This window comes from Enhydra lutris, unplaced genomic scaffold (genome assembly GCF_002288905.1).
Source record: "Enhydra lutris kenyoni isolate GAN:26980312 unplaced genomic scaffold, ASM228890v2 scaffoldscaffold59, whole genome shotgun sequence".
Taxonomy (NCBI): domain Eukaryota; kingdom Metazoa; phylum Chordata; class Mammalia; order Carnivora; family Mustelidae; genus Enhydra; species Enhydra lutris.
In genome coordinates this window covers 9,233,684-9,248,430 of record NW_019154143.1, presented here as the reverse complement: position 1 = coordinate 9,248,430, position 14,747 = coordinate 9,233,684, and the positions used below count along the sequence as shown (strand labels likewise).

Genomic DNA, 14,747 nt, shown 5'->3' with positions numbered 1-14,747 from the left:
GTTGTTCTGTGTTCTGTTGCTGAGATGCTTGGAGAAAGTATTTTTAACAACTCCCGGAGGAACTGGCTCTCGCTGGTGGGAAGCCAGGCTCTTTTCTCCACTTACATTTGCAAACTTTTCTCCATCCTCATATCCTATAACAAATCCATTTCAAGCGCTGCTGAGTCCTTGGTCTCCCTGTTTCTCAAAACAGACCCTTCCTCAAAAAAAAGGGGAGCGGGGAGAGAAAAAAAAGAAAGACCTGACTCTTCCTCATGTACAAAGATTTGGGGAAGGGGTTCCCATTCCCGCGTTGCAAAAATGGTCTTCTCCATAGAATAAACTAAACGGCAAAAGAATCTTTCTGATTAAAGCTTTCATCAAGCCATTTCTATTATTAAAACCTTCGGCATCCCATTACTTATACTTTGGAATCTAAATTCTGCTGTGGAGATCCGGGTCCTCTGAGCCAAGCAAATGCATTAGCTTTCCTTAAAGACTTTAATTCTTTACATCTGAGTTTCGGCTATTTGGAATGCTTTTCTGCCCTTTCCCTCTGCCAGCTCATGACCATCACCTCCTTCCACGCTATCTTGAAACTCATTTCCTTCAGGATGTTTTCCTGGGTTAGTAGCTACTTTGCAAATACACAACTTTTGTTTTTGAGCTTTTAATCACATTAAGTGCTCTTAAGATAAATTATCCAAGCCCAGGGATAAACAACACATAGAGATTTCCATTCTTTAAGAAACCACCCAGAGTGATTTTACTTTGAGAAGAGGGACAGCACTTCAATTTTTAGGTGTCTGCTTTTCAGCTAGGAATCCACAATAGAATCAAAGCAAAATGACTCTTTATGGTGACCTCTAGTGGGCATGGGACAATCCTACAAAATTATGGAAAGTGAAGGGCGAAGAAAACCCTTCCCAGTAACCAGCTGGGTTACTCTGAGGTCAGATGACCGCATCCCATCCCACCCCACCCTTATTTTTTCTTCCAGCATTTGTTTTGCATTTAACATAGTTTGCCTTATAACTCACCTGTTTCGCCTCTGGCGGGCAAGGCGCGGGCTGGGCTGCGGGTGTCGGATGTCGAATGTCGTTTAAAATAACCCCTGCCAGTGGAACCCACTCCCTGGGCATGGACCCGAGCGCAGGAGAGTTCGCTCTGAGCAGACTTAAAGGGCTTTTCGAGCTCCGAGAGCCGGTGCTGCAGCCGGCTCTGGGGTGCATAGGGGAAATCAAGACATTATGAAAAGGAGGACGCAGACGAAGGCTACGGGAAAATTTTGTTCTTGCCAGTGGCAGAGCGATTCTTCCCACTTTCACCCCATTCTACGGGAAGCGTCCCGGGGGGGGGGGGTGGTCCAGGCGCGCTACGCGTAGACGCCCTTTTAGGACCCGCGCCCCAGAAGGCAGGAGCTAGGGCCGCTCTCCCCCTCGGGAGGACAGACGGGAGGGCGACACCGAGCCTGGGTACTGGGGTGTGCGGCCGCCTTCGGAGCACGCGGTACGTGGGTCTCCGCGCCGCGAGAAGAAAAGCAAATCGGCAAGAAAACCAATTGCTGGGGTGCTTTCTCTGAGAAATCCCTTAGGGCGGTCTCAGAAACCGAGCTGGGTTCCGGATAGTTTCTGGAAAAAGCTCTCCAAACGCCGTCTGTCCCCGCCCCTCAAATCCTGCACCCCAGTCTTCATCCCTCCTCACGCTCCGGTCGCCTTCCTGGGGGTGGGGGCGGGGGCTGTTAAAAGGGCCCTCGGGAGCTGCCCAAGTCATCCCTGATGGCCCGGGGCGGCACGCGGAAGCAGGCACCTTGGCCGCGGGGATTTGCCCTCTCCCCATTCCTCGCACTTCCCCCCCGCCCCAGGGCTCCCGGACCCCTCCTGGCCGCGGCGGGCGGGAGCGGAGGGGGAGGACGGCGTCACGAGGCGGGGAGCCCGAGGTCCAGGGCGGGGCGCCGGGGAATCCCAGGCGCGCGAGCCCGGGAGGTGCGGGCGCGGGTGGGAAGAAGAGGGCGGCGCGCGGAGGGAGGTGAGCGGAGCAGAGCGGGGAGGCGAGGAGGGGGAACCGCTAGGAGGCCCCGCCCCCGCCTCGCGGAGCCGGCTCTCCGCCGCCTCCGAACCCGCTCACTTTGCCTCTCGCCTCTGGACGGCGGCGGGGCGGTTGCTGGAGCCGCGGCCAGAGGGAGCGCCGGGGACGGGGAGCCATCCTGCACCCGCGCCTCCTCCCGGCGCCCGCGCCCCTCGGGGGCTGGGGGGCCGCGCCACGGCCTGAAAGGACACTCCGGCCTCGCAGGGGGGCATCCCCGGGCGCTGACAGCCTTGTTCCCGGCCAGTGGGCGCGCAGCGCTGGCGCCTGAGGGGACTCCCCGGCCACCTGCAGGTGCCGCCGCGCCGAGGGAGCGTCGCTAGCAGCAACGCCAGGCTGCCGAGGACACTGGAGCCGAGGGGTCTCCTGGGCAGCGAAGGGCAAGAGCAGAGCCCGCAGCGAGAGCCGGCCAGCCGGTCCGCGGGCCCCGACGGCGCGCTCCCCCGTCGGCCAACGGCAGGCAGGCCCCGCGCGGCGGCGGCCTCGGGCCTCGGGGCTTCGGGGTGGCCAGCCATGACCTTCGGGCGCAGCAGGGCGGCCTCGGTGGTGCTGAACGTGGGCGGCGCCCGGTACTCGCTGTCCCGGGAGCTGCTGAAGGACTTCCCGCTGCGCCGCGTGAGCCGGCTGCACGGCTGCCGCTCCGAGCGCGACGTGCTCGAGGTGTGCGACGACTACGACCGCGAGCGCAACGAGTACTTCTTCGACCGGCACTCGGAGGCCTTCGGCTTCATCCTGCTCTACGTGCGCGGCCACGGCAAGCTGCGCTTCGCGCCGCGGATGTGCGAGCTCTCCTTCTACAACGAGATGATCTACTGGGGCCTGGAGGGCGCGCACCTCGAGTACTGCTGCCAGCGCCGCCTCGACGACCGCATGTCCGACACCTACACCTTCTACTCGGCCGACGAGCCGGGCGCGCTGGGCCGCGACGAGGCGAGACCTGGCGGTGCCGAGGCGGCCCCCTCCCGCCGCTGGCTCGAGCGCATGCGGCGGACCTTCGAGGAGCCTACGTCGTCGCTGGCCGCGCAGATCCTGGCCAGCGTGTCGGTCGTGTTCGTGATCGTGTCCATGGTGGTGCTGTGCGCCAGCACCCTGCCGGACTGGCGCGCCGCGGCGGCCGACAACCGCAGCCTGGATGACCGGAGCAGGTACTCCGCCGGCCCTGGGAGGGAGCCCTCCGGGTAGGAGCACTGCTTCTCTGCCCGTCCCGTCCGTCCTGTCGCGTTCTGTCCGTCCCGTCCGTCGGTCCCGTCTCCGTCCTGTTTGCCTCAGGGAGGCCGAGCCGGGTTGGTCCTCACTCCCCGCTCCTGTTTCCCTGGCACCAGGTGGCTGTGGTCCATACACTAGATTCGCCTCTTGAGGGCAAATCGCCAGGCCTGGGGAGGGGCAGGTAGAGATAAACAAGCCTCCCCCATCTTTTAGTTTACTTTGGAGCAAATAGCAACTAGTTAACTGGATGTCCCTGAAACTTTTATTGTTAGTACTCAACAATTTAACCTTGGGCTAAGAGCAGCTTGAATTTTTGCCAATTTGTGGTGGTGTTTGGAAAGATGAAGTCTTGTTATGGTGAATTACGGTGGCCACACGTTGCATACACTTTGCATAGTATGTACTTTAATGGAATTGTTATAAAGGAGATTAACTTAACGATAGACTGAATAATGGATGTCTGTGCCCTTTTCTCTTTTCTTTTCCAATGGTGTTAGCAAAGCACCTGTCCATCGTTTAGTACCAAAGATACACACTGTGACTTTCAGAAGGATCTTCAGTATAGGGAGGGGGAAAAAAATCACTACCTTGGAAAAGAAGAAACATTTAAACTGCCCGAAATCCAGAAACAGTATTGGAGTAGTTAATAGCTTTTCTTTTCAGTTTATTAGGATGCAAGGAAAATATTTGAATCTTTCCTTCTATCGTGTTTACCTTTCAATAGAGATAACAGACTTGTGTTTTTAGTACTAGTGAGTTTATTTTGCATATTTGACAGGAGGAATAAACAGTAAAGTTGGATTTTCAAGGGAGACAGTCTCTTTGGGCACAAACACAAAATTGTATACTATGTTTTGATTTTTTAAAATTTTTTGTTAACTTAAACATTTTTTATTTATTTGAGGGAGAGAGAGAGAGCACAAGCGTGGTGAGGGGCAGAGGGAGAGGGACAAGCGGATTCTTGGCTAAGCAGGGAGCTCTATGTGAGGCTTGGTCCCAGGATTCTGAGATCATGACCTGAGCTAAAGTCAGATGTTTAACGGACTGAGCCACCCAGGCACCCCTTTGATATTGTTTTAAGTGGCCCCCTCCATTCATTTTTATTTGTTTTATTTATTTATTTTTCCTCCATTCATTTTTTAAAATTAGGTTGTGCCTGATAATCTTCCCCTGTTAGACATGTGCATGTTTCCAATGATATGTGTTGTGAGGTTGAGTGCATTACTTACACATAATATTCTTCCTTCGGAGAGTGAAGATTGTTTTTTAAACTAAGAGGTAGTAAATAAAATTGTCTAGTACCACAGAGCCCATTACTGATATATTGATATCTTGGCATGAAATCCAAGATACATGCTTTAAAAGGAAATTCATTAGTGAACTAATTTTGTTTAATGTATTATGTTCTGAGTTTTTGATTTACAGAGAAGAATTACTTATTTAGTACTCCATCAGTACAATGAAATGAATTTATATATCTAAATACATAAGTGCCCTTGATTCTTCTAGAGGACCATAGGAAAATGAGCCATAGCTGGCCCAGAAATGATTCACTAGTAATTGTGGAATTCTAAGGTTAGTGAAAGTTCAAGCTGCATTAGCAAAGGAACAGAAGAATTGAGTTAGACTTCCTGGGACTGCAAAAGAAGTGAAGGAAGAGGAAGAGGGATGCTTGATTTGTGTGTGTGTATTTTATATATGTATGCAATTATCCAAGTCAGAACTGTTTCCTAGATACCCAGATATTTCAGGCAAAAGCATGTTTTTCTTGGCTTAAAGGTCCAGTTTTAAGCTCCACTCTCCCAAGTGTAGGTATATGAAAGCCAACCTCTAATCCCAGACAGATAAGCTGAAGGATGAGTGAGCAGCTGAGGAGGCTGAAAGTCACAGGGGAGCCTCCCATAGGCCCCCTCTGACTGATAGGGCCTCTACACGGGCACTTCGACAATAGTCTCTCAAATCCTGCTTGCTTGTTGTTGCTGCAATTAGTCTTTTTGAAACATCATTCTGATCATCTGACTATATTTGGTGTCTGCCAGATAAAGCCAAAACTTTTTTCTTGGCCTTTAAGGGTCTTTATGGTTTCACCACAATCTGCCCTTCTTTTCTTTCCTCTCCTTTTCTTTCCTTTCCTTTCCTTTTCTAAAAAAGATTTTACTTATTTAGATGACAGAGAGAAAGGGAGAGAGTACAAGCAGGGGGAACAAAGGAGGAAGAGGGGAGAAGCAGGCTCCCTGCAGAGTAGGGAGCCAGATGCTGGTCTCTATCCCAGGACCCTGGGATCATGACCTGAGCTGAAGGCAGATGCTAACTGACTGAGCCGCCCAGCTGCCCCCACAATCTGCCTTTCTTAACTAGTCCTGTCTTCATTTGCAAGCATCCTTTTGGAGTAGCTGCTGTGTTCAAATCACTGTTGGTATTCCAAATATTGTAACTTTTTTTTTTTTTTTTTTTTTTTTTAATAAAGAAATGGTGTTAAGTTGGTGATGTAGGAATCAGAGGCAAACTGATCACAACTGAGTTGTTCTGGGACACAATTTGGCCTTCACAGTGGGAGAGGAGCATGGAAACAAGTCATTTTTGGAAGGTTGCAGAGATTGTGCACTGCTCATCAGTGGTGGTGGGGGGTGTCATTTATATGAACTGTAGTATACACAGTCTTTACCACTACGTGTGCCCCGCGTGAGAACATAAAAAGGAGTATTTTCCAGGTAGAAGGAACAGCAGGGGCATAGGCATGAAATTTGCATATTAGGGAGTGTGAGTCCAGTGATGGAGTGAGAGGTGGATAGAGAGCAGATGTTAGAAGGCCTTGACTGAGGAAGAGAATGATTTTATTTTGTAGGCAGTAGTTAGTGGTTGGCATGTTTGAGGTGAGTGGGTTATGCATATAAAATAACAAATGTCATGAGTTGTGTACTGTGAATTGGGAATGGGGAAGATGGGAAACAGGAGGATGAGTTTGGAGACCTTTGCAGAGAGTGGGAATGGGGGTGTGGATTGTATGGAGGTGGTAAGAATGTAGAAGAATGACCACTCTCGGAAATATTAGGAAGACTCATAATTAATCCAGGGCCTGGGAAGGATAGAGGCAGGTGTCAGGGACTGATTACGTGGGCTTCCAGGAGCTAGGAGCACTCCTATCACTTGCAGCCTCCTTTGGTCCAGACTGGCCTGCTCACTTGTTCCCAAACCCCCTGAACGTTCCTTCCTCTGCAGTCCCTTGCCTGTTGAAATTGGATCATCCATCAAGCCCAACTCAGATTCTGTTTCTTTTTTGAAGCTTTTCCTGCCTACTTTAGATGTGATGTTTCCTTCTGAATTTCTTGAGGGATTGCTTATTAGTACTATGTATTTGCCATCTATAATAACCTTCCTAGCGTGATCGTTGTTTTTACATATAAACATGTCCTAGCTCCTAAACTAGAGGAGACGAAAAGCCCTAGAAGGCAGCTAAATTCTCCTATCCTATTTATTATGATGGCATCTTTTAGAAAAAAATTATTCTGGCACAATAAATGTCTACTGTGTATGTTACAATTTAGACTATAACCTTCCAGGAATATGTCTTCTGTTGCATAAATTGAAGAGCTGTTTGGGGTAAGGCCGCAGACTTCAGCTGGTGGAACTCTTAGTTGAGGAGGATGGGATTTTGTGCTAGAAATGAGGAAAAAAAAGCCTATTAAATCCAAGAATGATTCTTTCATCAAGTACTGATTGTGGAAAAGGAATAAAGACAAGCATAGCATTTCTTTTTATTAAACTTTGAAATTTTGGAATAGCATACAATCTCAAGTTTGGAAGAAATCTCGAGAGGTCTTCCAAATCAATAATTTGAAAGCTTTTTGTGTATGAATATGACACTTTCAAATTGATATGTTCTGAGGGTAATAATCAAATGATGGTTTAAAGTTTAAAAGCTACACAAGCAAGTCTTTCTCCATCTCCTGGGCATTTTGCTCTTTTTCCTTGATGTAACCAAGTTTGTATTTTGTGTGTCATTTTACAGACATTCTGTGTATTTATAAGCATATCATAAATATTTACAAGAAAACAATAACAAAAACAGTGCAATAACACTGTCCCCAAACTTGCTTTTTAAACCAGCAAGCATGCCGTGAAGACTGTTCTGTAAGAGTCTATAAAGAGCTACCAGATTCTTTTATGCAGCTGCATAATATTCCACTGTTTTAAAAAAAACCTTTAAATTATTTATTTATTTATTTATTTATGTTGTCTCACCTATAGAAATGCTTTAGTGAATATCCTGTATGGGTACATTATTTTTGCTTTTGTCCATAGGATAAATTCCTGAAAGTTAAGACATAGGCTCAAAGGGCATGTGCATTTGTAATTTACATAGATTATTCCAAATTGCTCTCCAAAAAATTGATGTCATTTTATACTCCTGCCAGCAATGTGTGGGAGGACGTGCTTTTTCAAACACCATAAAGTGTTGTGATACTTCTGATCTTAACCATACTGTACTGGAGAAATATCTAGCAGCTTTACTTTATTTTTGCCTTACTATTTTTTTTTTAACATATACTGAAATGTAATAGAAATACACAATCCTGCAATATTTGATGTCAGAAAATATGTTAGGGGACACTTTCAAATCATCCCGGCTTTTGCACAGTTGAACCTTCTAACATAAGCAGATTTTAATTATTTTTTGATTCTGGTGACTGTGCCCAGTAGTGTGGCTTCAGGGGCACATAAGATGGGGTTCCTCCTCATGGAATTGGTGGCCTGGTGGTGGTAGTAGGAAGGGAGGACAGACGGCAAAGGAAGCAAATAAATAAGAATTTCAGATTGTGAAGGGAAATCAAATAGGGTATATGGGTATAGAATGTAGCAGGAATGCCCCTTGCACAGGATGTGAGGAGGTGGCTTGAGCGGAGACCAGACTGATGAGAAAGACCCAGCCTTGGAAGAAGAAGGGAAGAGTGTTCTTGACAGAGGGAACAGCAAAAGCAGAAGCTCTTGGATGACAGTGAACTTGGCTTGTCCCCAGAATGGAAGGAAAGCCCCTGTGGGCTAGTAGTTAGTCTAAGGGCAAGAGGTGGTTAGATGAGATTCTAGAGGAGGCAGAGGCCTATCAGGGGCAACAGCAGAAATAGTAAGACATGACATGTGAGATAATGTGGGGCTTGATTAGGGGCATCGCCGTGGAGGTGGTGAGAAGTCACTGGATTAAGGTGGATATGTGGGTCTTTATCATGTTCCTAACGGTGACTCATCCACCAATACTAGGAAAAGTGTGAGGTCTTACTGAGTGAAGCAGTTAAGGCTACTGGTCGTGGGGTCCCTCCTGCTTAACTGGCTTGGCCACATGTCATGAGCTGGGAGTCCAGTTGTTTTCTACAGGGTCTTCTTCTCACTTTGGGGGGCTACTGTGAGGAGAAGGATCTGGAGGAGGGAATCTTTTGAGAGTCAGTGGGAGAGGGACCATTTGCCATTTTCCTTTCTGTACAACCCACACCATCTCATCAAGAGGACTTCTGTTAAAGGTCGTTGGTAAATGCATTCACAGCCTTCACCTATGGACAGTTGTGGTAATCTTAAAGATTTTTACTTATTTATTTGACAGAGATACAGCGGAAGAGGGAACACAAGCAGGGGGAGTGGGGAGAGGGAGAAGCAGGCATCCCACCGAGCAGGGAGCCCAGTGTGGGGCTCTGTCCTGGGATGCTGGGATCATGACCTGAGCTGAGGACAGACACTTAAGGACTGAGCCACCCAGGTGCCCCGGTTCTGGTAATCTGAGAATGCTGATGTTCTTACTGTTTTATCTAACTGAAAAGACAAACTACAGATTTTTCAGGCAGTTTGTCTTCAAGGACCATTGAGTATCATTCTGACACTGCTAAGGAGATGAGTGGGTTTTTGTTTTTTTTTTGTTTTTTTTTTTTTTTGGCATTTTAACATACAGGCATACTCCTTTTTCTTTTTGAACTTCATCTGTCTATCTATCTACCTATCTATCCATCTATTTTCTTTATACCCAACTTTATCTATCTATTTATCAATCTATTATCTATATACCCAACAATGGGGCTTGAACTCAAAACCCCGAGATCAAGAGTTGCACTGTCTTCTGATGGAGCCAGCCAGGTGCCCCAACATACTCATCTTTTAAAATCACTCAGCGTTGCTAGCCTGTGTCATAAAAAGATGTTCTCTGCTAGTCAGAACTTTGAGAAGGATGGGTCAGATACAAAGTACTGATCCCTTTTACTTTCTGGTCCCTTGCCTCTGAACTTCCGTCCCCTCAGCCAGTCTCAGCCCTAGTGTTCTCTTTTGAGGTTTGTTTGTTGTTGTTTTTTTTTTAAGATTTTATTTATTTATTTGACAGACGGAGATCACAAGTAGGCTGAGAGACAGGCAGAAAGAGAGAGGTGGAAGCAGGCTCCCCACTAAGCAGAGAGCCCGATGCGGGGCTCGATCCCAGGACCCCGGGATCATGACCTGAGCCGAAGGCAGAGGCTTTAACCCACTGAGCCACCCAGGCGCCCCACTCTTTTGAGTTTTAAATCTCTTTATCGTGCAAAGTCTTGCTGTAATTTTAATTTGTTCTTTAGAAATTATTTCTAAAGTTGCTTCATGTTGGAATTTTGATCTTTAATTTGTATTGCTTTGTGTTACAGTAGTGAGACTCTGCAGAGATGTAAAGATGTTCAAGTTTTTTGCAGTGTTATTTTTAGCCCAAGTTTAAAAAATGAAATACATAATCAAAATGAAACACCAAGTGATGAAAATTTAAAAATCAATTGTATTACTTCTATTGCCTATCAGGTCAATATTATATAAATTCAGTAGGTTTTTAAGTACTTTAAAAATAAAAAGCAATATTTGAAACTGAAGGTGAAAGTCTCAGTGCTTTTCCTTTGCAGATAAGGTGGATATTTTCAGAAGCTGGTAATTAATAGATCTGTGATAGGATTGAACATAGCCCTGGATCTCAGTAAAATTCTGTTCTTGCACAGTGGACTGTTTCTTTTAATATGTGTAGGGTTTTCTATCTGCTGCCAATTTTAGAATTCAGTGGAAACTTTCTTTTGTCAATACCCTTTTTTTAATCAAGGTGCTTTTTTTCTCCCTTAGTAAGCAAGTAATATTTTTCAATGTTATTCTTTTCTTTTTTTTTTTAAATGAAAACTGCTCACTGCAAAAAAGTATGGTTCTAAGTATTATGAAGTGAAGAGTAAACATGTCCTTTTCTCTTCAATCCCATTACCCCGTTTCTAGGTATTCTTTCCAGAAATGCACATATGAACACACACACACACACACACACACACACACACACACACGTATGTGTATAGGTTATATATACATATTATGTAGATTTTTTTAAAGCTTTATTTATTTATTTTAGAGAGGAGAGAGTGCGAGTGCATGAACAGGGGGAGGGGCAGAGGGAGAGAGAGGGAGGAAGCAGATTCCCCACTAGCCAGGGAGCCCATAGCGGGCCGATCTCAACACCCTGAGATCATGACCCTAGTGGAAACCAAGAGTCCAAGGCTCAACCGACTTGAGTCACCCAGGCTTATGTTATATGGATATTTTTAAAAATTTATAACCGGGATTGTTCTATAATCTTGTTCAACAATTCGCGTTTTTCTCAACATCTTGGAACTCTTCCCATATCAGTTGATAGAAATCTTTCTCATTCTTTTGAAAATCTGTAGAGTGTTTGATTGTATGGGTGGGCCACAATTCAGTCAACAAGCATCTGTCCTGTCAGTAACAGCGATGGCTTTCATAGTAATATTTATTTAATTGTTAATACATGCTAGCTAGCTTGTTAAGTTTTTACATGTATTTTGTTACCTGAGTCTCTTCTAATAGTCTTGGGAGGTGGCGTTGTTATTGTCCCCATTTCATGACTGAGATTTGGATAGGTGAAATGGCTCACAGATGGGCAAATGGTGCCCTGGTATTTGATTCCCACGTCCCTGCTCCACACTGCTGTGGAAAGTTTGGTTTGACTCCTGTTTTTCAAAAATGTGCACAGTGGTACAGAACTACCTTTTTCATATATCTTTGTAAATTGGTATGAGTATATATGTTTGATAAACTCTTAGGTGGAAAAATAGCTGGATCAAGGGGACTGTGTTTAAAAAATTTTTTTTTGAGGGGGCCTGGGTGGCTCAGTGGGTTAAAGCCTCTGCCTTCAGCTCAGGTCATGATCCCAGGGTCCTGGAATCGAGCCCCACATCAGGCTCTCTGCTCAGCAGGGAGCCTGCTTCCCCCCTCCCCCCGCCCCTCACCTGCCTCACTGCCTCCTTATGATCTCTGTCAAATACATAAATAAAACCTTTAGAAAAAAATTAAAAAAAAAATTTTTGACAGATACTACCCAATTTCCTTCTAAACTATGAAATTCAGCATTACTCTTTATTCATAATAGTGACTATCATAATAATAAGCAATGATCAATAGAAGGGCTAATATTAATAAGCTGTAATAGCAAACATTTGGAAAGAACCACCTTTTAAAAAATATAACCACTTTATCGAGATAGAGGTCACATACTGTTGAGCTCACCTTTAAAGGGTACAGCTCAATGAACTTTACCACAGAGAGGTACAAGTGTCGTCATACCACTTTAAGCATTATGTCTTAATGCTGTGTTTGAGGGAATAAGAAATGTGTTAGAAAGCTGGAGCCCATGAACAGCCAAGAAAGAAACCCAGGCATTTTGGCTGAGCAGATGAATCAGATGAAGCAATAGGCAAAACATTTCTGTGTGCGTTCATCATTCAGTCATGAACTGGTGGGTTCTCTCGGAGTGTTTGGGAAAGTTATACATAAGTGATTTTTCTTTGTCTGTGAGCAAGGACTCCTCAGCTTTCACTCTACTGACAAAGAGAAGTGTGTAATTGAGGCAATCATCTGACTTTCTCAGGCAAAAAAAAAAAAAAGAAAGAAATCAAAAGGAAAAGGTTATGGTGGAAAGAACCCAGGACTCCCAAGTCAGGAGGCCTCCCTCAAGTTAATTCATTACCTTCCTCTGGGCTTGTACCCTCATCAGTGGGGATTTCACACAGAAGAGTCAATGAGAGAATGAAGACCGAGCCCTCAGGAGGAAACCAAACTTCCTTAGGTCTTTATCTTTCCCTGTACTGGGTCCCTTCTCATGGTCTCTCTTTTCTTGAGGTTGCTTATGAATGTCTTAGTGTCCTTTTAGTCTACAAGTTCTTTGAGAACAGAAATTCTGTGCTTCATTACATGTAGTTCCATGCCTTGCATATGGGCAGTCACTAAGTATGTATTTATTTATTTATTTAGTTTTAAGATTTTATTTATTTGGAAGACAGAGAGCACAGGAAGGCAGAGAGGCAGGCAGAGAGAAAGAGGAGGAAGAAGGCTCCCTGCTGAGCAGAGAGCACAGTTCGGGGCTTGATCTTAGGACCCTGATATCGTGACCTGAGCCAAAGGCAGAGGCTTAAGCCCCTGAGCTACCCAGGAGTCCCTCAACATGTATTTTAAATGATTATACATGTGAAAGAACCATGCAAATACAATAGCATTTTATTTTCTTTTTTAAGATTTCATTTTTAAGTAATCTCTACACCCAACATTAGGGCTCCAAGTCACAATCCCAAGATCAAGAGCTGCACCCTCCACCAACTGAGCTGGCCAAGTGCCCCACATTTTCATTTTTGACTGGAAAGTGTGTATTTATAAGTTGCCTTCAACCTATGAGCAGGTTATATTTTAAGAAATCAGTTGCAAATGGTTTTATGGCATTCCATTCATTGATTCATTAAACTCAACAAACATTTATTGAGCAACCCCTATATATCTGCGACTGTTCTGTGTGCTGAGGATAAGGCAGTGAACAAAGCAGAGTCCCTGTGCTCATGAGCCATCCATCTACTCTAATAAATAAATATGTAGCAAATAGTGATAAGTGCTATGAAGAAACAAAGCAGAATCGGGGGTTTATAGAGTGTGAGCCACGGTCCTGAAAGGCCTGTCTGATCAGGTGATGGATGTCTGAACAAGACCTGGGAGGGATGCAAGAGGCAGCCATGGAAGTATCTGGTCGAGAGAGTTCCAAGCCTAGGGCGTGTAAGCACAAACCTTTGAGGCAGGTGTGCTGTTGTTTTCCTGGAAGAACAGCAAGGATGCAGAGTGGTAGGGAATTGGGGGTGATAGTGACAATGGGAGAATGTAGTTTACTTATTTATCTGTCTATTTATTTAACAGAGAGAGATAGAGAGAGACAGTGAGCACAGCAAGGAGAGCGGCAGGGAGATGGAGAAACAGGCTTCGCGTTGAGCAAGGATCCTGATGCAGGGCTCAATCCCAGGACCCTGGGATCATGACCTGAGCCAAAGGCAGATGCTTAACTGATTGAGCCACCCAGGTGCCCTGAATGTAGTCCTTACAGAGCCTTATAGGTACACCATCTAAGAATATTTATTTATTTATTTATTTATTTTGGTGGGGGGTAGAATAGGGGGAGAGGGAGAGAGAATCTTAAGCAGGCTCCACGCCCAGCTCAGAGCCCAGTGTGGGGCTCGATCTCACGACCCTGAGATCATGACCTGAGCTGAAATTAAGAGTCAGATGCTTCATCAGTGGAGCCAAACAACTGCTCCAGGCAGCCATGATTTAATTTTAAATTTTCAAAGTTCGCTCTGGGCTCAGTGTGGAGGACAGACTCTAGGGGGCTATGGTAGAGCCAGTGAGGCCAGTCAGGACCACCATCACACCAAACAGTCAACTTGCTGCCTAGAGTCCTGTGTCCAGGCCGCTAGCTGCCATGTTGATCTGGGTTGTGGTGGCAGGGTTTCCTTTTTCTTTTTCTGTGTGAAGTAATTATTGTAATTGGTCGGGTTTGCCTCTGACATCATCGACAACTCAGGTCCACTGCGTGTTCTTTTTGTACAGCCTCTGAGCTAAGAATGGTTTTTATAAATTCATATTTTATTTTTATTTTTTTATTTTTTATTTTATTATTTTATTTATTTGACAGAGAGAGACACAGTGAGAGAGGGAACACAAGCAGGGGAGGTGGGAGAGGGAGAAGGCAGCTTCCTGCCGAGCAGGGAGCCTGATGCAGGGTTCCATCCCAGGACCCTGTGATCATGACCTGAGCTGAAGGCAGACGCTTAATGACTGAGCCACCCAGGCACCGCTTTTATTATTATTTTTAAATATTTCATCTGTACATGATCTTTTCACCCAGCATGGGGCTCGAACCCACAACTGGAGATAGATCAAGAGTTGCGTGCTTCACCACCTGAGCCAGCTAAGTGCCGCGCTTGTTAACTTTAAAAATGGTGGGAAAATACTCAGAAGGAGCATACTGGCTTATGACATATCTGACATTCGAATTTCGGTGTCCATAAATAGAGTTTTATTGGAGCACAGCCACGCTCATTTGTTTACATGTTGTCTGTGGCAGCTCTCCCGGCAGCTTCGGTGGGGTTGAACGGTTGCAACAGAGACGATATGAC

General features: G+C 45.7%; 1 protein-coding gene across 2 annotated transcripts in view; it reads left to right on the top strand.

Annotated features, from left to right (window-relative positions):
• Positions 1-2,577: 2,577 nt before the first annotated feature.
• The window catches only part of LOC111158504 (potassium voltage-gated channel modifier subfamily G member 3), a 41,687-nt gene continuing 29,517 nt past the window's right edge, over positions 2,578-14,747 (top strand). Inside the window, exon 1 of one of the 2 annotated variants that reach the window (XM_022520566.1) lies at positions 2,578-3,209. In XM_022520566.1, coding sequence (XP_022376274.1) covers positions 2,578-3,209 — 632 coding nt within the window. Of the gene's footprint in view, positions 3,243-14,747 lie in introns of both variants that reach the window. The other variant, XM_022520565.1, reaches the window with a different exon arrangement.